Genomic DNA, 26,894 nt, shown 5'->3' with positions numbered 1-26,894 from the left:
CGGTCAGGATTTAAAATAAGAGCTCTGAGACACGATATCATTCCAAACATCAAATTTCATTAAGATCCCATCACCCGCTCATAAGTTAAAAATACTTCATTTTTTCTATTTTTGACGAATTAACTGGGCCCCCACTCCCCCCCCCCAGGATGGTCAAATTGGGAAAACGACTATTTCTAATTTAAGCTGGGTTTGTCCCTGATACGCCTGCCAAATTTCATCGTCCTAGCTTACCTGGAAGTGCCTAAAGTAGCAAAACCGGGACCGACAGACCGACAGAATTGGCGATTGCTATATGTCACTTGGTTAATACCAAGTGCCATAAAAAAAGGTTTCAGAATGACTCCTTGGTTTTGAGAACAAAATCTATCAGTTTTACTTTTTCAACGCCTCAATAACTGGAGTTCAGGTTAAAAGTGCAGTTACTAATTATTAGAAACATCAAAGCAGATGATTTGAAGCCTAGAAATAGTTTGTAAGACTTAGATTACATGTTGGCTATTTTAAAAATTTCATTTATATGGAACACAAATAAAAGTCGTTTGACCAATTGAAACTTATCTGGAGATAGGGGAAAATAGCAAGAAATTTGTTATTAGTTAATATATTTAATTTTTATTCTTAGAGTTTATTTACGATGTTATCTTTGATTCTGTTTTGTTTAGCTTAAGGGAATTAGTAGAAAAAATTGAAAAAGAATAGAAAATTGCAGGCATCACTTGACTATTTACGGAAAAGGAAAATATGATTTCCAATGTGACTTCAAATGAAGGGCTATCAAACTTCTCAGCTCCCCATTCAATTTCTTAGTGAAAAGATACCCCCACCCCCCTTGTGGATACAAGTTTTCGGAAACCAGCAACCTAAATGACTAAGGTAATCATTTAAGTTGTTTGTAGTATAGGGGAGGTATATTAGCGGTGAAATAGCGAGGATTAGTCTTAGACGGGTGAGAGATATTAGAGTACATAAGAGGATTTGGACAAGTAAGATAGTACCGGCGATGCATTATGGAGCAGAGGTCTGGGGCTACCGGAAAGGTCCGAAACTTGAGGTGGTTATGATGAGATATTATAAGAGGATGTTAGGACTATGGGATTCGTTTAGTAATTTGGTAATCCAGGGGGATTTAGGGCTAGCATCGCTGCGATCTATGAGGCTAGTGACCATGGTGAGATATTGGGTGAGGATACTGAGTATACAGAAATTTACGGTAGCAAAGGCAGCATACCTAGAGGCGTTGAGACAGAATAGTAAAACATGGCGGCCGGCGGAGATTAAGGATATATTAGATAATTGTGGATTAGGGGGATGGTGGAATGAAGGAAAGGGGATTATGGGTATGGAGGAAATAGTAATAAGGGAGGTACAAGAGAGGTTGAAGAACCAAGAAATCCAGATATGGTGGGAAAGTCTGGATCGTTCAGGGTCGTTAAAATTGTATAGACAGATAAAGGGTAGTTGGGGGAGGAGGTATTTTGGAAGGTTTGGTTAAGTAGAGAGGATTTGAAGGCTTATTTGGATTGGAGGGGAAATGGATTTTTGATTGGTGAGAAAAGAAAGTATCAAGGGAGAAAAGGGGAGACAAATTTCCTGAGTATTAAAAGGATAGCAAGATTTGTAAGGATTGCAGCGGCACATCGGGAGCGTTTTCTTTAAATAGTATTAATTTATTTTAGTTAATTTGTTGTTTGTTTTTTGTTATGTAAATTTCCTATGGCCTACGGGCTTTTTCTGGAATAAATTATCATTATTATTATTATATTATTATAGCAACGCTTAGGAACTAATCCGTTACCCATAAGAAGAAAATTGCCTCTACCCACTTCAAAACATTTCTTACCCATTATCCATGCATAAATCAGGAGTTTCGCTGTCATCTTTACTTTTTTCGTTATCATCTCTGACTGGAACGTTTCTGACTCCCTCGTTGGTTTGGAGAGGAATCTGGGGACTGATTTCTCCGAGGATAACTTGTGATTCTTTGTTCAGATTTTGGAATGCAGAATCATTGCTGTGCTTTGGAGAAAAAGAGAAGTTTCTGGGGGATCTAGCATCTTTCATTTCACTACTGGCACAGGAAAGGGTAAGTGATTTCAAACGTTCATCTTCATGAAAAACTGATGTACGCATATTAACAAAGTTCTGTTCAAAGCTTGATAAAATCCTACATTGCTCGTGAAATTCCACATCACTCTCATTATCTTCACTTTGATTTTCAAAGCAATTTGAAGGTTGGCTAATAGACGTTCTACTATCAGGTACACAGTATTTATCACTAACATTCAATTTAGAAGATTTCAAATTATTTTGATCTTCAAGACCTCTAACACTTCCGTCTTGAGTCAGATGAACTGTGGGTGTTTGGTTTGAGCAAACTAAATATGTCTCATTATTTTCCAAAGCTACAAGAGTTTCTGATTTTTTATCTTTTGAGACCTTATCCGAAGAGTCGTCTATAGCATACGAAGAGCAATCTGGTGATGAACTTTTTGCTAAATTACTAAGAGCAAATAAACTACCTAAAACATTGTTACAGTTCGATGTTGTTCCTTCATAATTTTTATGAAGGTTGCTTACTCCTGTTTGAGTAGAAGTAGCAAAGGGCTCTCCACATAAACTCGAATCAGGAGTAGGCCGCACATAACTTTGGGGAGAAGGACACATAACATAAGCAAGCAAAGGATATTCCAAATTTTCGGACTCCTGGGACTTAATAGGACTCAATCCAATGTCAACTTTTCTTGGGGAACTGTTCAAGGTACTTGGCTCCAATTTCTGGATATTCGGAGTTTCTCCATCAATGGTATTAACTACCCAGGTAGACCCCGTGTGAGAAACAGTAAAGGGCCTCCTCTTATTGGTAATTTTCTTCCTTGCAATCACTTTTCTACCTTTAGCAATTTTAACATTTTTCCTTTTTAATTTTTTTCCATTTCCTATATGACCTTTCTCAAGCTTGTTTTCAACATCACAGCAAATCATTCCTTTTCGCTTCTTTGATGTATTTGGAATATTGCCAGGTAGTTCTAAAAACACATTATTGATCAGTTTGTCATCATTCTTATTTTTCCAAAGACTTCCACTTCCTTCAATACATTCATCATTTTGAAATTCTTGGGAGTTGATAGCATATATAATTTGACTACTTAAGTCCACAGAGCTTATAGTTGAATCAGTACTCTCAAAACAGATTGTTTCTTGTTTTTTCTTCTTGCTATGCATAGTTTTCTTAGATTTAATTCTTCTACAAGCATTAATCGGTTTATGTTGATTCGGGTTAAACTCACGGCTGTGATTATAGTCATATTTATCCTCATTACTATCATCTTCTAAAATCTTCTGAAAATTCATTGTCTTCTTTCTATTACTCCAGGACACGCCTGTTGAAACTCCTTGACATGTTACTCGATGCTGAGCTGGATGTGTAACTTCATTTTCAGAATCAATTTCATCACTCCCATCACCACTTACAAAATAATCATTAAAATTCCTTATTTTGTTCTTGTCTTTGTATTTAAAATGGCTGTCCATACTATTTGAACAACCAATATTCATTATTTTGATATTACTTTCCTTCAGTAATACTTCATCATCAGACTCTTCGGCTCCTTCATCATTAGGTTCTTCTTTTGTGAGCTTACACGAAACACTAGCCAACGATCTTTTATTATTTTTCAATGGTTGAAGAACTTTAGATTTTTCATCGTATTCTTTCCTATCTGTTTTGTGTCGTTTTGCTTTCTTTAACGAATGTTTCCCTTCAGAGGAAATTCTAACTTCAGTCTCAGAACCTTCTTCTTTTGCCGTTTCTTCTAAGAGTTCAAAGAAACTTGATTGCCTTTTTTTCACTTTTCTTCCTGCATTTAGTTTCGTTTCCATACCGACACCTCTACATCTCAGTTCAATGGTTGTGCTCTGCCGGGAGTCTTCAGTGGTATTTTTAATGTCATTTGAAAATCCAAAACCTTTTTCTTTCTTTGTAGTTTTTTTCTCGCATTGTTTAATTACTGAACAACAGCCTGGTTTGTCATTTTTCTTTTCAAGAAGTGCATTAATTCTTTTCAGATGTCTGTTTTTATTGTTCTCACTAATAGATGGTGCCAACTCATTTTCATCTGGACTTTCAAAAATGAAATCAAATACGTCTTTCTTCTTCTTTCCACTTTTCTTCTTTGATTTGTCATTTTTGTTTTCACAATGTGCATCAATTCTGTCCAGATCTCTGACTTTAGTATTTTCACTAACAGATGGAACCAAATCATTTTCATCGTGACTTTCAAAAATGAAATCAAACACATCTCTTTTCTTCTTTGATTTGTCATTTTCTTTTTCGAAACGAACACCAATTCTGTTCAGATCTCTGTCTTTATTATTCTCACTAACAGATGGTACCAAATCATTTTCATCGTGACTTTCAAAAATGAAATCAAATACGTCTCTCTTTTCCTTTACACTTTTCTTCTTTGATTTGTCATTTTCGTTTTCAAAACGAACATCAATTTTGTTCAGATCTCTGTCTTTATTGTTCTCACCTACAGACGGCACCAACTCATTTTCATCAGGACTTTCAAAAATGAAATCAAATACGTCCCTTTTCTTCTTTCCACTTTTCTTCTTTGATTTGTCATTTTTGTTTTCAAAATGTGCATCAATTCTGTCCAGATCTCTGACTTTAGTATTTTCACTAACAGATGGAACCAAATTATTTTCATCGTGACTTTCAAAAATGAAATCAAACACATCTCTTTTCTTCTTTGATTTGTCATTTTCTTTTTCGAAACGAACACCAATTCTGTTCATATCTCTGTCTTTATTATTCTCACTAACAGATGGTACCAACTCATTTTCATCCGGACTTTCAAAAATAAAATCAAATACGTCTCTCTTTTTCTTTACACTTTTCTTCTTTGATTTGTCATTTTCCTTTTCAAAACGAACATCAATTCTGTTCAGATCTCTGTCTTTATTGTTCTCACCTACAGACGGCACCAACTCATTTTCATCAGGACTTTCAAAAATGAAAGCAAATGCGTCTCTTTTCTTCTTTCTGCTGCTTACTCCGAGCTCATCACTATGTGTCATCTTATTACTAGAGCGTTCTAATTCACTTTCCTCAGAACCTTCTAAAATATCCAGGAGCACATCTTTTTTCTTCTTTTTTAGACTAAATTTACCCTCTTTAACGTTTTCATTTTTCTTTTCAGAATGTTTGTTTATCTCTTTCAAATTTATCACTTTCCCTTTCCTCATCTTTTCACTACGGGATCGTTCCAACCTACTTTCACTTGAGTCTGATCTCTGAATTCGGATTTTTAAAATTTCATTAGTTTTCACTTCCTTATCTATACTTTTATCGAGAAATTGAAAAATTTTGCCCTTACTCATACATTTCCTTTTATCTTTTCGAGGAGAACTATTTGTATCACTATCATCTATTATTTCCTTTGCACTATCTACATTTTCACCTCTATTTTCTGGATTTCTGCAGCCTCTCTTCACATCTTGCTCTAACATGTCTAAATCTTCAGACATTCTCTGACTTTCATTGTTTATATTCTCATCGATCTTTTCTTTTCCATTTTCCTTAGATTCTTTCGCATCATCAACTCCGATTTTCATATTTGTGTATTCTGTTGAGTAGTACAACTGTGTTGAGAGACTTTTGTCAAGTTCTCTACTCGTATCTTCAGACATCTCGGTCGTCTGCCCAGCAGAGGTTTCTTGGCCCACAGAAACTAAAAGAGATCCGGTTTAAACAGAGTCTGGAGAATTAAAAAGAGCTAGAGTAGCTTGCATTCATTAAACTCTGCCGCTTAATAAATATTTAAGAGAAGATAAATAAATACAAGAAGAAGTACTAGAAGTGCCTGTACCTAATACTTGAGATAAAGTGAACACAACGCAAGGGTTAAAAAAAAGAGCGAAAGAATTATTTTCAAAAGAATTACGGTTGTAGTTTTTAGCTGTATCGTTTTAAAAAAGAAATTCAAAAAAGTTTTATAACCTGTAATGTAAGTACAATCTTTGCATAATCTTCGTACTGAAATAAGAATGAAGATATTAAAATAGACTAACTAATAACTAATATATGAGCGAAAGAAAATGTTCCACAGTTGTTAAATTATTACAGCGAGATTCAATAACACGCAGCAGAAACGAAGTTTACATTCTGAGACTGAAAAGTAAGTACTCACATCTCGGCAAAACTACCAATACCGACCAGCTCCCAACACCAACTGCACTTTCCAAATCCCTTGCGTACCTCGTTTACAATATTGTTCACAGCTGCTACTTGTTATTTAACATGAATCAATTATTACAAACAAATACATCTCCAATGCTATACGAAGAAGAGATCCAATTCATAGCAAATAAATCATGCATCCAATAACAATAAATTCTTACATCGGAGAAAAATTCATCTTGAATACAAAAGAATCTTAGGAACAGAAAAAGCAAAATGAAATACAAATATTTGGAGATAGACCCATATACAGCTACTAAGTCAAGTTTTTCTTCATGCTAACTTTTTGTTGCCTCATATAAATAAACTTATTTGTTTTTATCCATTTACAAATGGAAATATTACTATTTTGGACATATTTTCAAATAAACCCTTTCAAAACAAATCGCCTATATTCCCTAGAGCTGAGCCGTCTCCAGAAAAACACTGTATGTGATAAGCCTAGTACGAGTTCCAGAACTGAATTAACACTAAAGATTGTTGATTAGTTGTTAAAACCTTAGCCTGAAATGTTCCACAGTAGCAAATTTATCCCCAAATATCTTAAAAACTATGACAAAGACGTAGTTCTTTCTGCATTTTCATCAATACTAACTGATTATATTTTTTGGCATTCTGTTGTCTTGAACGGAAGCCATCGCAGATAATTAATTACAATTCACAATAATCGAGTGCAGGAACATATACTAGTTTTGGGCACTTCATTTTTCTTATTAGATCTTTCAGGACTGAAGGTTCACTAAGAAGAATATTATACCTAAAAAAAAGAAAAAAATAGCTCTGATAACCCCAAACTATTAGAGACAGATCCTTAGGAACCTACGCTTTGAGGAATAAGTGTTTAAATCTTATTTCTTACACCTATCCCAGAACAATCAAAATCCGAGTCATACAACGATTTTCCATCTGTATCCCTTTTGATTTCTATCCCTATCCTTTTTGAAAAAAAAAATCGAAAATGAAACAAAATGAAGAACAGTTTTATGGTCAAAAAGTGAATACAGGTTTTGGGATACCCTTCACCTGCGCAGAAATCAATAACTGACTCCAAATTTTCCATAGATTAATTTTCACCTCCCAGCAATGAGTACACATAGCCCTAAGAATATAGAGATACGTAAGGAAACTCAGGCCCATGCTCCCTTGAAACTTCTACATTTTAGAGGTCTCTCCAATAATTTCTTGATATTCCACTAGTTACCCTTTTTAGAATTTTATTAAGTCATACCCAGTCCCCTTCTCCACCATAATGAATTCCCTCAGAAATTCTCTCCTACATATCCCTGATATAAAAGAAAAACACCAAGTACTTACTATTTCTAGGCACATTAGTAGTTGCGTCTTTGTGACTGGTGGAAACAGGAAACGCCAAGACGGATTCGCGATCCATCAAAGCGACGTCAAATGGAGATGAAGGACACTCAGTTCTTTGGAAGCTACAGTGCTTGTTGTCTTCTTCAACATATCCCTCCTGGCTAAGAAAACCCTCAGAAAGAAGATTTTCAAAAGATTCAACATCTTCTATCTTCCTCGCAGGTTCACTGCTCTCCACCTTCACAAACTCATTACTAACTACCTCATTTACATCTAATTTATTAAGAGCCACTTCAGACATTGACGTAAAAGATGAATTTAAACTGGAACGAGAAGGGATATATCTCAGCTTCATTGGTACGTCTCTTATGAATTGAGAGTCACCGACACGGTATACTTCATCATCTTCATCATCAGTATCACCTAATATACCTGCTTGTTGTACAGTTTCTAGAATTTCATCAGTTATTTCAGTTTCTTCCTCAAAACCTGAAAAGTAAGATAGAATGGGGTAAGTGGGAACAATTTTCTGAACGTACATTATCTAGCTTGCTATCATTGAACAGGTATTCCAACCAAGCGTTATACGTAGTGTGTCCATGGTTCACACTAATTGGGTTAAATAACTGGTAAAAAACTAGCGATACTGACATTTGTAAAAGACAAGTACATTAAAAACAATTTGACAGGGATGATCCTTCGCTGTAAGCAATTTATAAAGAAGCTTAATGCGATTGTTTCAATGTTCACAAACTGTACATATGTTGTTAACGTTCAAAACTTCACGAACTTGTAAGGCTGTTTCAACAATAAGAAAACACACTTCAGTCCTTTATATTTATTTGTTCAATCGAAAGCGTTAGCGATACAAAAAACAACTCATAACTTTAGATAAGGAAAGAAAAAAAAAGAAAGAAACGAAAAACCACAAAGAGATAAAGAAAAAAGGAAGACTGAATAGCATTCATTTATAACTAAAGATCCATGGAAAATAGGTAGGCCATTCCAGTGTTTTCATTTGAGCCCTACAAAATTGAGAACCCCCCCATTTTACCAAACAAAATCTTGTTCTTCGGAATCTCCACGAAAATTAACAGCCCTAAACAGATGAATGTTAACAGAAAATGGATTACGGGGTTCAGTATATTGACGGACATACCGACGGAGCTTGGTAAAAGAAGAAAGGAACTTTTGTCATTAGCATCCAAGCTAAAAACATCTAAAGTGACAGCTGAAAAAGTTGCAGAAACTCGTCTTGTCCAACAAGGCGTCAAAATGTGGCTGGATTTTAAAAAGTCTAAAAATTCACAATGGGCGAAATATCTAGATGAATGCTTCGACCCAGTTAAACTGCCAACTATCCAACCTGAGGAATTAGACTCAGAGTCATAATTGTGTGTGTTCCTTTCATTCATAAGTTTTGTCAGTATAAGTCGATTACCGATTGATTAGATTTCTATGTTGATTTTCCCCCATCCTTGCCAGCAGTCAGATGTTGATTAAGTTGATATATTTGAAAATTTTTCTCCTTCATAAGTAGTTGTCAGTACAAGTTGATTGCCGCTTGCTTACATTTTTCTGTCTAAAATGTGTATTTCAGTGCTTTTTTATTAATCCATGCTGTTCCATTTTCTTTGTTTTTTTTTTCTCTTTCAGAGTTCAAAAAAGTTCCTACATGTGTGTATTTCTCATGGCTGTTGCTTCACTCCAAGATATAGCCCTGTCCCCTGGAAATTATTAGGTAAGTAATAAGTTCCTATTCTTCGTCCCGGGGGCTAATCACTTCTTCATTACCAAAAAATTATAACCGGTTTAAACAATTAGAGAATTCGTTTTTGTATTTACAGAAAGTTTTTGATGAAAAAATGAGTAATGAAGATGATTTGCCGTTATTTAGTGAAAGTAATTTTCCTAGAAGTAAATATGTTGATTTAATAGATTTGACGAAGGGACGCTCTGAATCTCAGTTGTCTGTGCTTCAATTTAACTGTCAAGGATTATATTCGTCGTTTATAGAGCTAACTTCAATGTGCCACTAACTGCAATCCAACATAATTGGATTATGTGAGACATTCCTTACGGGACAAACAGATAGCCTCCTAGATATCCCAGACTATACATAAAAGTTTTTACATAGAAAAGAAGCTCGCAGAGGAGGATTGGCTATTCATGCGAGAAATGAATATGCTGTGCATATTAACAACCAACTGAGCCGGAATGTTGAAGGCATTTTGAATCACTTTTCCTTGAGCTATATAGACCTTCTAAGAAAAAGATATTGATTGGAGATATATATCGCTCACCCTCTGGTTCTGTTTCTGCTTTTATGGATATACTAACTCAGATTTTACAGCTGATAGGAAACCAGAACCAAGATGTGATCATCATGGGTGATTTTAACATTAATCTAGCCTTTCCTCTAGCAGACAGCTCAGTGGATCTTCTCACTGTTATGTCAGGGTCTAATCTTTTTCCCTCAATTACGATTCCAACCAGAGTAACAGAAAATACACACTCACTGATCGACAACATTTTTTCTACATTATATCCGGCGAAGGTATCAATCATCACCAGCGACAGATCTAATCATTTTCCAATGCGCACTATCTTCAACACAGCGAAGATGCCAACTCCACTCGTAAGAACTAACCAGGATCTACAAGTAATTAATCTTAAAGAGGAGAATCTTAAGCTGTTAAATGATGAGTTAAAAAAAAAGTTTCTTGGGACAGTGTCCTAGCAAGTGAAGATGTGAACGAAAGTTTGAAATTTTCCATAATGCGTTTGTAGCTGCATACAAAACATGCTGTTTTAAAGATAAACCAAGAAACCGTGGTAGAAAAAATACACCAATATGTCCATGGGTTACCGAAAGCTTACTCATGTGCATAAATAAGAAAAATAAGTTATGGGCAAATTACAGAAACCACCCAAACCGAGAAAACCTAGAGAGATATGAGACGCATAAGAAATGCTTTCATTCAGTTCTGAGGAAAGCAAACAGAGATTATGTGTACACCAAAATATCGGAAAGTGGAAAAGATGGACAAAAAGTCTGGAAGGTCATTAATTCGATTTTGCCACCAAATGGTAAAAGAGCAGAATTGCCTAACAGACTTTTTGTCAACGGGGAGATTGTTACAGAGCCCACTCAGGTTGCAAAAGAACTCAGTACATTTTTCGCAGGGATAGGAGAAATTACATCTAATTCTGCGAGAAGTCCCCAGAAATCCTACAAACATTACCTTGGCTCAGTATGCAACAAATCAATGGCAATAATTCCTGTGACATCAACTGAAGTAGAGCTAATTGTGAAGACCATGAAAGGCACATCAGCATCTGGATTTGACCGCTCTTAGATACACACGAAAGCCCTGAAAGCAATCCCCCCTTCTATCATAGAGCCATTAACTTATTTGATAAACCTGTCTCTATGAAGTGGTGTTTTCCTTCGATACTAAAAAAAGCAAGACTAATCCCTCTATATAAAGGTGACCCTCAGGACGATCCATCGAATTTAGTCTCACCCAGTCTAGTAGTCAAAGAAATGAAGCAGATGTTCCCCCACACGAGCCCTTCAGCTGCTCAGAAATCAAAAACGCAGTTAAAAGGCTCAAGAATAATAAAGCTGCTGGTATCTGTGGCTTCAGCTCCGAACTGCTGAAATATAGAGGTCCTACAATGTTTCTGTTCCTCAAAACTCTCTTCTCCATAATCTGGCAAACTGAGATAATCCCCAAAGATTGGCATAAGGGTGTCATTATCCCTTATGGAAGAGGATAGGCTCAAATTATGGAAGAGGATACAAGCGACTGCTCAAATTACCGTGAAATAACTCTGCTGTCAGTTCCCAGAAAACTTTTCTCAATGGTCCTGCTGGATCGATGTCAGGATGTTATTTGTAGGATTCGGCGACTGGAGCTTGCGGCTTTTATGTCGGACCGTCCAACCATCGAACAGATTTTCGTGGTCAGCAGATAATAGAAAAAGCTACGGAGTTCCGACGTAAAGCTTTTCTTGCCTTCGTCGACTTCCATGCTGCGTTCGAACCAGTGAACCGAGCAGCTCTTTGGCGGATTCTAGAATCGACTGGCCTCCCTGAGAAATACTACAGACTCTTCAAAGCTCAACACCATAGTACAGAGAGCTGTTTTTAATTTAACGACCGGCACAGCTCGTTCTTCCAAATCATAGTAGGAGTGCGTGAAGGATGTGCAGTGGCCCCAGGGCTCTTCAATGCCATTATAGACCACATAATGAAAAAGGCAACTTCACGTCTCACTTTTGGAGTCAAGTTTGGAGATCACGTCATCTCAGATGCTGATTTTTCCATCCCAACGGACTCCATGGATCAGTTGCTGGAAGCACTTCGGATCTTACGAGAAGAGGCCATAAGCGTAGGACTTCAGATAAACCGGGATAAAGCGAAAATAATGGGTACAGACCTGTTTTTTCCTAGAGTTAATTCTCCAGTAATCCTAGACAGAACAACTAGCATTGAAGTTGTCCAAAAGTTTAACTACCTGCACTTTACAATTTCCTCGGATGGATCGCTTCCCTCAATTTACAAGTAAGGATATCCAAAGCGTAATGTGCTATGGGTAGGCTGAAGCACCATCTTTGGCAGAAACCGAACATCGGTCATTCAAAAAAACTACGGATTTTCAACACCCTCGTTGTTTCTGTAATGCTTTACGGAGCTGAAACATGGCATACACCAACCGCAACACTAAGGCCATCGATGTATTCCAGACAACGAGCCTGAGATGGATCGGAAGTCTAAGATGGTTTGATTTCATGAGTAATGAGAAGCTGCTGCAGCTCACCAAGCAGTCTCGGTTTATTTATTCAAGCACCCGAGCATGCCTTACGATAGTTTGGGAGCCCATTTAAAATGCTCCAACACTTACTCTCAAAGATGATCTTTGACTTTAATCCTACAGATCCCGGTTGGAAGTGACCCCACGGCCAACCGAAGAAGCGATGGTCCAACAGCCCTTCCTAGTTGCTGGCGATGGCAAACATCAGACTGAGCGAAGCAAGGACACTCGCTCTGGACCGGAGCAGATGGAGGAGGCTGATATGACTCTCTACGCCGAGCTGCACCCAGCTGGAGGCCTAAGTCAAGTCACACAAGCACTCTACGAAATAAATGTATTTAACACGTGCAACATTTCTATCCCAGTCACCCCGTCAGTAAGATCAGCATTAAATACTCTACCAGCCAGTAAATAATGCCTGGGAAATTCTACCTGAGTCAGCTAAAGAATATCACTCATTAAGCACGTTCAAAACAATTGATTTTTTTCAAGGTGATTTTGTTCTTATTCATTTTTTACTTGTTATCTTTAGGCGCTACTGAGGTAGATGCTTCTAGGGTGTATTGATGGAGATATACGTCAGAAACATTTATTGCAAAGGGCACCTCACTCTCGTTTAGCTTACAGCATGTAATAAGTAAGGGAAGACAGTTCCTCATTCTTCTTCGATTTAGTGTGTATTTCCTTTGTGTTTTTTTAGTCTCTCTCTCTCTCTCTCTCTCTCTCTCTCTCTCTCTCTCTCTCTCTCTCTCCTTCTCTCTCTCTCTCAGCACAAGATGCCACATGCTTACCTTTCTAAGAAAAAGTTGCCGGGGAATTGTTGAAGCAGAATTGGAAGACTCATTGCGGACCTTCAGCGAACCTAATATTAAATTATCAGATGATCCCGGCTCAAACAATGGGGAATATAACAGCATTTGTGCTAGGAAGCTATCGGAGAAGAGTTTCATAGAGGCTTTGGGCCTACTTCGATCTTCTAATCATGTATATTGAAAATCTATATGTGGTTTCAGCCGAGTAAATTATGCAACATATCTATCTTTGCGTTAAAATTTGCGTTGGGAGGGGTAGATGGTCTGTTCAGGGTGTACTGGCCCATCGAGCTTTTTCAATAAGCAATATTCAAATGCTTGTATGATTTTATTTCACACAATGTGCAGTTATCCTAACTTTCTGCGAAAAATTTGGTGGTAGGTGGGGCTTGGGAGTTGGAGTCACCATGGTCCCATTTTATGTTTCTACTAGTAGGCCTACAGGGTAAATATTTTGCGAAAATCCATTTCAAATAAGGTGCAACATACAAACATTTCTGCAAAGGTTGGTAGGGACAGCGGAGGATGAGGTAATCGAGGTATAAAAATCTCACTTAGTGTCTACAATCATACTGATCTAAAATATTGTATAATATCTTTCTAATAAAAATTTGGCCAGGGAGGAGTGCTACAAGGGCCAAAGTCTCTCCTGCTATTGATCTAGTATTATAAGAACTAGATAACACTTGCATGGTTCTGATTTTAAAACGGTGAAACATAGGTGTAAACTGAATGCAACATACCCGTCATTCTGCTAAAAAGTAGCTGGAATGAGGGGTAAAACCAGGGTTGCGGACGAACACTATCCCTCCGATATTATACACAGAAAATGCTTATCTGATCTTGTTTCAGGACAAGAACGACAAGTAAAAGCCATCCTTTCGAGCCCCAGGCCAAAAGGCCCAGTGCAGCTTTTCCAAAATATGTCAAATTCCTCAATCTTGTTTGAGGAGGTCTCTTAGAGGATTAGATCTTGAGTGGTTCAGATCTCTAACACCATATCGGCGGCATAGAAAACATAAAGCAAAAAAAAAAAAAACAACAACAAAAGTGTTGCTTCCACAATGTATACAAACAATGAATAAAGATTCTCTCTTAATAATAAGCAATACATTATAAAAAAAAAAGAACTTACAGCGCATTGAGGTTATCAGCTTTATAAATTCCTGGGACGTGGTAAGTGTGCGGACTCTAAAAGAAAACAAATATAATGAATCATTGGCAACGTAAAGAAACAAGCAAATTACACATGGCCAGAGATCAACAATGGTCAGACAAGGGTTGGGGGTTCCAAGAAGAAGCCCTGGAAATCAAGTATATAGGAGACATGTTTGGTCTAGACTTGTGTTCCTTACGTTTTACGTCAATAATAGCACTAAAAATTGTAACTATAAACATTGGAAATGTCAGATACTCCTAACTAGATAAAAGATGCCTAAAAAGTCATTATTAAAAAAAGATTATTTGTTTTATATGTTTATGACAGCAACACAAATACACCATAAAATCAATTGGTAGAGTTTAAAATTTTTTAGTTAAAAAAGAAAAAAGGTCTTGTAAGAAAACCTGATCTTGGCTTTAAAAGTGACTATAACCTCCAAATCTTAGAACAAGACATATCAGTAACAGTTTAATAGATGAAGACCAGCTACAAATTAAGAGTCTTAAGTCATTCCCATCTTAACTATTTACCAATTTTTGCAAATATTTGTTTTGATGCACAATGCTCTAATATAGTTGCGACAACTCTCTGCCCACTTCTAAGATCGACCTGTTAAAAGGACCGCAAACAGCAATTTTGGCTGTAATGGTTGATCTGCTCGTGTCTTCTGTCAATCATGGCAATACTAGCCAACGGTTTGGCAATTGGATTTTTGAACATAATGCTAGATATCGTCACTTTGCTGTGGCATCTGTTCGTCATATCTTTTGTTATTTGAAAAGGACAGAGGACGAAGCTGAAGGGTAGACGTTCTACTTTCATTTTGAAAAGACAGGCTATTTCGCAATTAAAAGAAAATGTGAAATTGTTTTTCCATCAACAATTCACAACCTTTTTCAAACCAACAAATGGTCTTCCAACGAAGTACTAAAGCTTTGCTTCAGATCTTTTTTTCTTCCTTTAAGACTTTTCAGAGGAACGTAAATTCTTCCTTTAAGTTTAGTAAAATGCAAAAAAGATAAACTTTATCCTAGAAAGGATGAAGGAAAAAAGGAAGAATAGTAGCCCTGAAATAAAAACAAAGGGAAAAATAAGAAAAAAGGGCACATGCACTTCTAATTTATCATACATTTCTGTCCAACCGCTCCAATGGGGTTAAGCCAACCGCTCCAATGGGGTTGAGCAAACCTCTCCTGCCACATGTTACTCATAGTAGGAACGACGGCTACATTCTTAAATGACTTAAGTCGATGGTCAATTCTGATGCCTTGTTCAGTTTCATCTCTTTTTCTGCCAGGAAAAACTTGGACAAGCCTTTGGAATATGATTTCTTCTTTCTCCCACTACTTTTTGCAAGGAAGTGAAAAACAATTTTTGCTGGTAGAAGTAGGGGCAAAATTTCAGATATCAATCCCAGAACAGAATTCACTTTCCACTCACCTCTAGAAAACTTCAATAGCCATGAGAGGTAACGGTGATGGTTGCCACGAAGCTTATCACAAAACCGACGAAGGTGTTGGAAATCCACAACTCTGTTGAGTGACTGATGTTAGATTTTCGCTTATAGTGACAGTTCAGTTTGTCCAGAGCCATAGACGTCTTCACCATTACAGACAGTAATTCAGGGGTTAGCAATACCTTTCAGGATATTATGGAGCCTAGGTTGTAAAATTTTTTTGGAAACGTTGATGCTCGTGGCACAATCTAGATGAGTGGGAGAACCTACAAAATAACATCCGTTCTAAAGCCAAAAAAAAAATTCAAGAGGTGGTCCTAACTCTGATGTAGTTTATGATGATATTGAAAAGTTTTAACACTTCAACGAAACACTTGCGCAACCAAGTGGTTTTGATGTACCGGCCGTCAACCCAAAAACTTCCACAAAACGCAAAGGCAGTAACACTTTTCAGCATTCCTTGGGGAGGTCTGCACCTCTGGAATTGGCTACACATCTTTAAGATCGATTGAGTTGAATACAGCACGAAAATCATTAAAGGAGAAGAATACCTTCTATTAAAATACCTTTCCCACTAAATGGCAAATTGTAACGAACAAATATATTTTCAAATGGGGATAAATCCGTGTATTAACACAGTGAAAAAAAAAACACAAAAGTCCAGATGTTTCGATCACATATACAGCAATCGTTATCAATAGAATTACTAAAATAACAACTGAAACTAGCATAGTTATATAAAAAAGTAAATAGTTTATCGGGTTATTCGTAAAATAATGAACTTCTGGATTAATCAGAAAATTATTTTCAGAGAGGGTTCACTGAAATAGTTCAATCAAAGCCTTGATTGGTAGATATGTTTACTCGACATGGTTGTTAGACTGGCAAAAATAAAGCTGGTGAAAACAATGGACGTGATAAGCTCGTCAGGCAATACATCACTACTGATACAAAGCCAATAGCACATATCTGAGCACCAATGCCAATTGCTTTACTCAATCTACAGTAAATAATATCCATGCACTTAAAAAAAAACATAACTAAAAATAAGATGAATAAAATTATTTATCAGTACCAATCGTATAACTCACCTGTGCAGCGAATCAATGAGATAGGATAAACAAATATTGATGACCTTTTTGATAAATTGCTGTCGGTTAGCCTAAAAGAAAGAAACAGTTCCAAGTAACATTATTTGATTAAACAAAAACCGATAAAATATTTGGTATAGAAATTTGCATAAAGAGGTAAAACTCAGATACCTTAACGTAGAAGAGGTGCCTACTCTGTCAAAGTAAATCAGAATCTTCTTTCAAAACATGAACTTTTGGCTGAAATTTGATTTTTGATATCCTGAAACCCTTATTTTTGTAATTTTTGTCGACTGAGTTTTATCCTAAAAAGCAGCAGAGGAAAGAGAATTATCTACTGTTTATCAATATTTACACATATTTCTCATACTTCAGCAAGCAAAGTCGAAAATCTGTAATATTAACGATTACAAGAAAATTGTCAGAATGGTAGGCACACCTAATCAGAAAATGTATTCGACTGGAAAGCAAATCCAAGCCAGTTGTGGAGACAGAAGACTTTTCTTGTCATCTTTTTCTTAAAGATGGATTAAATTTTTCTTCATACTCGTGCTAGCTTTTTATCCTGTCATTAGAAAATTTACAAAACATTGTTACTTTCATGTTAAACATATATTATATTATATATATATATATATATATATATATATATATATATATATATATATATATATATATATATATATATATATATATATATATATATATATATATATATATATATATATATATATATTAATAAAGCTGTATACCACTGTATAAGAAAGCTGATAAGAGTGAGTGTCATGATTATCAAGGCAATGGCCTGGTTTCTATAGGCAGAAAATTTCTTAATAAAATGATATTTTTTGACTGAAAGATAGACAATAGACAAAGTGATAAGAGAAGAACAGTTTGGTTTAAGAGAATTGAGAATTCTTTCAGTTATCAAACACCTTTGGTTCTCAGTTTTATAGATTATAAGCAAGTTTTCAATTATTTTGATAAAAGAGCTTTAGCGAGGATCTTATTCTTGTTTGGTATATCAGACAAATATGTTAAAGTGATTAGTGCTACGTAAGAGAATAATACTGCTGCAGTTAATGCAGGAAGTGAGGTTAGCAGCAGATTTTGTATTAAATCGTGAGGTAAGCCGGGTTGTGTTCTATCCCCCTTTATATGGACTTTGTCTTAAAGAGCACAGGAAAGGCAATGGGAGAACATGGAATCAAATGGGAAGGAAAAACCTTCCTGGACTTAGATTATGCTGATGATTTAGGCATCCTAGATGAAAGTGTGAGCAAAATGAATAAACTTTTAGAGGTTTTGCAAGTTCATGCACTAGAATAGGTATGAAAATTAATGTTAAGAAGACCAAGTTGCTATGGCTAGGAATAAGTGAAGATGAAAAGGTTGCGTTGCATATATATATATATATATATATATATATATATATATATATATATATATATATATATATATATATATATATATATAGTTTCTTGAAGAGAGAGATAGAGAGAGAGAGAGAGAAAAAAAACGGGGTAGAGAAGAGTGTTTGGACTTTACTTTTAATGATTTACAGTAGTTTTGTAACTATTACATTAATTGGCTTTATATTACTCATTTACATGGCATATAATATTATTCTCTTAAACAATCCCACGTTTTTGTATAAATCAAGCACTGTATGGATTAATGAACAATGCTGGGTAGTCAGCTAAAGTCATACAAAACCACTTACATTGATTCTGTAGGCATTTTCTGCTTCCAAAATTAGCTTCTTGGCATTTTCAAATTTCTTGCTGCTAGAAGTATGTGCCTTTGTCCAGTTTCCTCCTTAAAAACATATGAATATCAAAGTCTAACTAGATTCACCAAAACGCCTTTTTTCTGTTGTAAACACAAAGACATAAAGAAATCTAGAGACATAGCTGCTACATAATAATAATCATATTAATAAATTTTTTTTCTTTTAATGCACAGGGGGGAGGATTTCACGAAGTGGTGGATTTTTTAAAACACCGAAACCAAATTTCGAACCCAATTCATCATGGCGTATTGAAAGAGTTGTAGGTGAAAACTGTTATAATAGGGAGTGATCAGGAACGTTGTGAGATCTAAACACTACCAGAAGAGCTTGGTATTGGATCCTTTCCAGGTGGTCCTTCTGGTCCAAAGACAGACTGTAAGGCCAAACAAGACAAGCATATTCTACCAGCAGTCTGACAAAAGTAAAAGAAAATACAGAATAGGTGGGGGATTGGGACACCATAACAAGCAGGGATTTTTAAAGAAAGGATACCAAGGTTTGCCTGTTTGATCATCTCTTGTTTTTCCCACATCCGGTTATGTGCAAGATATATTCCCAAGAATTTGATATCCATGTTCCTGAAATATTCTTTTAAGCAATTAGCACTAAATGAGCAATAAGCCCTGAAATTAAATCCCAGGACTAGAGCTGACAATACAAGCAGAAACCAGGGAGCTGGGCAAACAAAATCTCATTTCAGCAGACCAAATTTTGGTTGAGCTTTTGTTGATCTGCAAACTATTTGTACTACATTCTTCTTTGAATTCTGCTAAAAGATCAGGGCTAAACTGGGGCATAGCTTTGGTTGTATATACTATGAACTTAAGAAGCGCAGATAGATTGTCTACATATTTGAATTGGTCATCAATGTTGTCCTTAACATAATCAATTACCACAAGGAAAAGTAAAGCAGTCAATTTGGTGCCCTGAGGGGCTCTACATGTAATCTCTTCCCAGTCAGAGTTAAGATCATGAGGAAAGAGGGCGTAGACTTGCTCATACCAGGAACATAAGAAATCAATAATAAGCAGTAAGATATGTTTATATGCGCCCATTCTTTTAAGATTTGTACCAGCCACAAGGTGCTGAATCAAATCAAATGTTTTCCTGTAATCAACAAGAGCATCCCCAGATTCAAGCCATTGTACAATTATGTGATAAAGCCTAACTAAATACACTGTGGTGGCACACCTTTTTAAACAACGATATTGGTACAGGTCCAGTAGATCTGTGACTTGCAACACAAATTCACAGTAAATAAAGGACTCAGTAACTTTGCTAAGGTATGGCGTGATTGAAATGGTTCTTAACTGATCACAGCTTTTGGGATGCTTTATATTTGGAACAATAAGTACATAAGCTTGTTTCCAAGGCTGGGGAAAAAACTAATAATTGGAACACTGATTAATGAACAAAGTTCAAGGTTTTGCAAGAACTATAGAGCATTTACGCAAATGTTTCACTCACAACTTGCCAGGTTAGGAATCATAGTTATTTTGCAGTTTCTGTATCTCCCTGTAAACTTCGTACTCAGAAACTTGCTTGATTTCATTGTATTTGCAGTCTTCTATCTGAGTATTCAGCTCAACTTCACTCAATGATGGATACGTGGTACAGATTTCAGCAAAGAAAGAATGACATCTTGTGCTGATATTGAAGTCCCATCTGTTTCCAGCAACCATAGCTCACTACAAACAGATTTTCTGGTCATGTTTTATATTGCCAAATGCTCCTTCCGCAAATCACTATCCAGCAGGGGACAATTTTCTTAAAAACATACTTCTTTTTAGCATGTCTACTGACACAAACGATGTGGTTCCATAACTTTTTCGTAGGTGAAATACACCCTGAACTATGTAATTGGCATGATCAATTGCTTCAGGCCTTTCATGATCCATGGCTAGTCAGTTTCAAAAACCAACACTCCTTTAGTGAGGAAAAATTCATGGAACTTTTCGAGCAGCAGGGAGTTGAGCGTTTGAGTGCAGGTAGGGAGGGATTTGGAGTTGAGTGCAGAGAGTTGAGCATATTCCTTCAAATGAGTTACTTGGGCAGTGCTATTGTGCTGCCTATGATTTTGCCTCATAGATACCAAAAACAACACTCTCATCCCAAGGAAAAATTATAAAAGTTGGTTTATAGAGCTATATTAATGTGATACAATTCACATGCAAAATGTTTTTCAAAAATTTAAGTTCTACACAGATCTCCCCACATTTGCAACCTGTACAGATTATTTTTTCACATCAAAAAATCTTGGTGAATTTGCAGTTTACAACACAATTTAGCTAGGATAAAACTTAATATATCACTTGATTTTTTTTTACTCTTTCATAGTTTATTAGTTACTTTTAAGGCAATTTTCATTTGAACCCTTAAAGGCTTAAAACAGCCCATATTCACCAAAAGTATAAAAGTACAGTTTGTAAAAAAAAACTAAATAGGGAGAAAATATTGCCATTTGTAGCTGATTCAGGAAGGGCAACTATTGTTATCCTTAGTCTTAAAAGTAAAATACTATTTAGAAAACAAATTTGCCAACATTTTTAAGGAGCTAGAAACCCATAAAAAATGAAGTAGTTTTGCTGTGATGTCATTTTTTAGGGGTTTCATACAGAGCCCAACTGATATGAATTTTTGAAGTCCAATACCAATACTGATATATTGGTATCACTCCATTACAAATCCAATATAATTTGCCAGTAAATACCTTTCTGAAAAAAAAACTTTACTTAAAGTTTAAATCCTGCACTCTTTGTCAATATTCATACTCCCATGTTTCTCCCTTGTCTATTAAAAACCAAACAACAGCCCTCAATACTTCACTCTAGATTACAAATAATGTAAAAAAGATTTATTTAGAAAGGATTTAGAAAAATATTAAAACCAAATAAAGTTCTCGCCTTGACAGTGCTTAAATAAGTCCAGTATAATTAGGGCAAGTTGTAATATAGAAAGCACAGTGATACTTTTGCATTACATGCCAAACACTCAAGTTTACACTGTGTAAAACTTGAGAACAAACCATTTTCTTTGATAGTTTTTTTTTCAGCTAAGCATGAGACAAGACAAAGGCAAGTGACAGGATAGATTGGAAATAAGTAATTTCAGCTATATTTTTGCAACTTAGTGGGGGTGGTTGTAAAGTATTTGTACAGCTTGAAGTTAGAAAATATTGCTTACTTCATAATATGCAAAATAATTTTACCTATCACAATTTGTATACAGACCTGCTATACTTTACCCCCCCCCCCTTCAAATGTGCAAATATAGAGCTGAAAATTGTTTATAAAGTATTATATTTTCATAATATTTTGTGATATTTTATTAGGACTGAGCATCAAAGAAATAAGTTCTAAGTAAATGAAGCACTTGAGCATAAGACATATGATATACAAATACCAACACAGCTTTTCACCATTTTCAACACTATTGTCAGCATTATACATACAGCATTTTCAGCATTATTGAAACAACTGCAGTTTTTTCACCACTACTCTTACAGACAGTTTTATGGCACTTGGTATTTACCAAGTGACATATAGCAATCACAATTTCTGTCAGTCTGTTGGTCCTGGTTTTGCTAGTTTGGGCATTTCCAGATATGCTAGGACAATGAATTTTGGCATGCGTATCAGGGACTACACCAGGTTAAATTAGAAATAGTCGTTTTCCCAATTCCACTATCTGGGGGGGGAGTGAGGGGGCAGTTGATTTGGAAAAATTAGAAAAATTAGGTATTTTTAACTTAAAAACAGGGGATCCCATCTTAATGAAATTTGATGTTTAGAAGGATATTGGGAAGTTGGGGAAATGGGGGAGTTGGAGGAGGGGGAATTCAGAAAATTAGAAAAATAAGGTATTTTTAACTTAGAAACAAGTGATTTGATCTTAATGAAGTTTGACATTTAGAAGGACCTTGTAACTCAGAACTCTTATTTTAAATCTTGAACAGATCCAGTGTCATAAGGGGGATTGGGGGGAGAACTGGAAATCTTGGAAAATGCTTAGAGTGGAGAGATTGGGATGAAACTTGATGTGAAGATTAAGCAAAAGTCCTAGATACATGATTGACATAACCAGGCCAGATATACTCTCTTTGGGGGAGTTGGTGGGGGGACATAATTTGGTAATTTGGAAAAATTAGAAAAAATGAGGTATTTTAAACTTATGAACAGGCAATTGGAACTTAATGAAATTTGATATTTAGAAGGACCTTGTGTTGCAGAGCTCTTATTTTAAATCCTGACTGGATCTGGTGACATTGGGGGGAGTTGGAGGGGGAAGCTAGAAACCTAGAAAAACACTTAGTGTAGAGATCAGAATGAAACTTGGTGGGATGATTAAGCACATGTCCTAGATACATTATTGATATAAGCAGACCAGATCAACTTTCTTTGGGGGAGTTGGGGGATTTGCCAGTTTGGGCACTTCCAGATAAGCTAGGGCAATGAAAGTTGGCACTCATATCAGGGACCAGACTAGATTAAAGTAGATATAGTCTCTTCCCCAGTTCAACCATTGGGGGGAGGGGAGTGAGAAAACAAGATAGCTGAGAAGAATTTTATTCTCCAATAAAACAAATGATTGTTCTTCTTCAGTATGGCCTTTGGTCTAGGGGTATGATTGTTGCTTAGGGTGTAAGAGGTCTAAGGTTCAACTCCTGAACCACCCTAATTTTTACATGAAGAAGATCCAAAACTAGATATATGATCAATATAGCAATCACTGAAAGTTGCAGGCATATCAGGGACCCAGCCAGATTAATTAAAAAAAGTCAGTTCCCCAATTTGACAATCTGGGGGGAATTGGAAGGACAATTAATTTGGAACAATTTGAAAAAATGAGGTATTTTTAACTTACAAATGGGTTATCAGATCTTAATGACATTTGATATTTAAATCCCAATTGGATCCAGTGACATTGGAGGAAGTTAGAGGGGGAAACTGGAAATCTTGGAAAATGCTTAGAGTGAAGAAATCATAATGAGACTTAGTGGGAAGAAGCTGCTGGCTTCATAATGTTGTTACAAGTGCTATATGAGCTCTTGGCTCTTGTTTTTCTGTCAATTGCAGCCCTGTCAATCTCCTGTTCCTGATCAATATTATCTGCTGACTCTTCTTCCTCACATGTAGAAGTTCCAAGCATGTTATCAAACAGGTAGTTAATCAAACTTGCTGTGCCTACTCTCCTTGTTTGGTTTTCCTCCTTTTTGGTTGCAGTGGCTAACATTGTTTCTTCCAAAGTGTGACTCTTAGTCTTTCTTCTTGTAGCTTTCAGTGTTTACAACCATCTCTTTATTTAGGGGATTGGTACTAATATCTAGGATCCAGGAGTAAAGCAAAAACAAATTCCTTGGTTGAACATTCTTGTACTGAGCATGCGTTATATACATTGCTGCACCTGGTGTATATTGACAACAAGTGTACCTTAATTCAACTTGTCTCCCCTCTCCTGCTCTCTCCACCATGGTCAGATTTAGCTGGTGTCTTAACCCCCAAAGACTGGACAAACAAAATTAACCTTAGAAAATCTGGTGCCAACTTCAGGACAAGTGGTGCATAAAAAACAATCCACAGGTATTCAATATTTTTTTCTAATTCCCAATAATAACACTGGCCCCCATATTGGTTTGGTCCTTTTCTAAGAATTTGGTTGGGTTGGGCCCTAGTTTTGGCCACTTTTCAAAAAATTCAGCAAATTTGTTTTCTTTGCAAAATTTTACAATTACAAAAAGAAATTAAATAATAACATTTCTAAATTAACTACAAACAGCAATTTTCTAAAATCCCCATTCAACAAAACTAAAAATGTGTAAAGTGGGCAGGGTTTTGAAGCTGAGGGAAATGTTGGGATTGGACAGTACAAATGCATAATGACATAAAAACAATATGTAATCATCAGAATCTAGCTATATGTAGTAATTCAAAAAATTAAAATAAAACTAAAAAAAAACTAAAATATCCCCTCTTCAAACTTTTAACAGCACAGAAGCTTGCCCTTGACTAACTGCAATTCCTGAGGAAAATAGGGTTGCAATGATGAAATATCATGACCATGACAAACAAGGCTCATGGACTAATACACTTCACTCTAGCCTATAGGTAATGTTACCTCTAAGCAAAATCAGATGTTGTACAGCCTACTTTTTGTAATATTTAACTAATCACTCTGATTCACCAGTTCAAATTTTGTCACAAGCCAATGTCACAACAGCTAGTATTGTAATTGTTTAGAAACAGCTGGCTAATTTAAACTTGAAAGTGAACCATCTTGGATATTAGCATTAATGGAAGCAAGAGTTTTTCAATTAGCTATCTTTTGACTTTCTACTCTACAGAAATTACCAGTGATGACTTGAATTAGTATTTAAAACATAATTTCATTCATATTCGGCAACCCTACCTTTTCCCTTGGCTTCAAAACCCTGCCCATTTAATGCATTTTTAGTTTGTCCCATGAAGGAGGAGGGTCAAACAGAAATGGATGTGCTTCTAGAATTAGCATTTCTAAGTGCTGTAGTATGGAAACTATGCTGCTTTTCAGCTTAATTTCCAGTTTAGATAGCTTGTGATGAAACTAGTTTTATCCTGAATTAGATTTTGGGGCCTCATTAAAGGCTTGGAACAGAATTTACCCCAGAAACAACTATTGAACTATGAAAGAGCATAAGTGAAGACATTAAGTGTTGTATTCAACTTCATCCTACCTAAATTAGCCTATGCTGTATCTTGAAAAGCAAGGGATATAACATTTACAAAAAAATATTTCTAAAATAACATTTGACAAATCCTAAAATACTTACTTATATCATTTCTCATACCACTCTACTTTAACCCAACTCTTGTGTGCAAATAGAGCCAATAACAACAATTTTACATTTATGGTTTCATTCTAGGCTATATTTCTTGAATAATAGATCTACCTTTAAGCTTGGATATCCTGTACGGTAGAATAGCTGGAACCATAAATTGACACAATATCAAGAAAGATTTACCAAAGTTAATTTAATCCCAAATGTTACCATAATAAATATCCATTTAGCTGATTTTTACAACTTTAAGAAAACTTGCATGTGCTGGATGTGCGTTTTCAGAGTTTGATTGAGCCGCCAAGTTCCATTCTGAGTTGCCTTTTGATTAAAAATTAAAATCAATTTAGTCTAAAAAAAAAACTAAATATATAAATTGCATGGTCTCTTATTGGAAATAGATAGTAATCTACAATATGGGAATTTGCAAGACGTTTGAGGTGGTAATATTAAAGAAGAAAGAGGTATTCGACTATAATATGAAGTGAGAGAGTTGAGAATATGAAAATACAGAAGACTAATTGAATCGTTTCAGCAAATTACTAGAGGAGTAGCAGAAGTGAATACTATGGAGAAGAAAATTAAAAGCTAGCAATATTAGCAAAAAAATTTTGGGCTTGGTTAAAGAAAGAAGAAGTTTACACAATAAGGGTCTCAGTTTTGGACGACAAAACAAAATAAAAGTAAGAAAGTAAAGAAAGCATTAAAGTATGAATTCAGGAGATGTAATGTGGAGGTCATGGGTAGGACTTTCATGAATCTAGAGATGTAACCGAACGTTTTAGTATTCAGATATTTTATTCGCACATTAAGGATTCGAAAAAATGTAGAGTCTGAGCTTGTCCCAGTCAAAGATCAAAACAAGCTTCAATTGATGATGAAGAGTTATAAAAAGACGGGTAGAATTTTCTGAGATGATGTGATTTCCGCTGAAATACCTTATGAAAATGTCGATAAGGGGTTATATGAAATTGTTGTAAAAAATACGATACATGGACCTTGCGGTGCACTGAACGAAAATTCACCATGCATGGCCAAAGGAAGGTGCACAAAGCAATACCCTCGACTTTCAGTACCCAACACAATTACTGGCAATGATGGTTACCCACAATATAGAAGAAGATCTACTGAAGATGCCGGCAAAACAGCAATAATAAAGAAGCGTAATGGTACCACCATCGAATTAGATAACCAGTGTTCAGAAATTTATAACTACACTTCAGTTATTATAGAAGATTTGTGCGTATGTATGGCAAACAAACCTCTTCAGGATTTGGGAATGCCTTCACCTAATCATACCGCTGCTGTTTCTACATGTGTAGAATTGGATCGTGAACAAAGTTACAGTACCAGTGATCTATTGTCGTATGTACAAAATAATCTTTCCAA

The 26,894-nt window shown here is 35.8% G+C and overlaps 1 protein-coding gene across 4 annotated transcripts in view; it reads right to left on the bottom strand.

The window, feature by feature from the left end:
- Positions 1–25,818, bottom strand: part of LOC136024906 (uncharacterized) — a 34,361-nt gene extending 8,543 nt beyond the window's left edge. The window contains exons 1-6 of one of the 4 annotated variants that reach the window (XM_065700464.1): positions 25,719–25,818; positions 18,626–18,720; positions 16,903–16,973; positions 14,329–14,384; positions 7,562–8,050; positions 1,844–5,738 (exon numbers count right to left, since the gene is read on the bottom strand). In XM_065700464.1, coding sequence (XP_065556536.1) covers positions 1,844–5,738; positions 7,562–8,050; positions 14,329–14,384; positions 16,903–16,973; positions 18,626–18,720; positions 25,719–25,734 — 4,622 coding nt within the window. In that variant the 5' untranslated portion in view covers positions 25,735–25,818. Of the gene's footprint in view, positions 1–1,843; positions 5,739–7,561; positions 8,051–14,328; positions 14,385–16,902; positions 16,974–18,625; positions 18,721–25,499 lie in introns of all 4 variants that reach the window. The other 3 variants (XM_065700467.1, XM_065700463.1, XM_065700466.1) reach the window with 3 other exon arrangements.
- Between the last annotated feature and the right edge of the window lie 1,076 nt (positions 25,819–26,894).

Source organism: Artemia franciscana, chromosome 3 (assembly GCF_032884065.1).
Source record: "Artemia franciscana chromosome 3, ASM3288406v1, whole genome shotgun sequence".
Lineage (NCBI taxonomy): Eukaryota > Metazoa > Arthropoda > Branchiopoda > Anostraca > Artemiidae > Artemia > Artemia franciscana.
The sequence above is the reverse complement of the archived record's forward strand: the minus strand, read 5'-3'. Positions and strand labels throughout refer to the sequence as shown.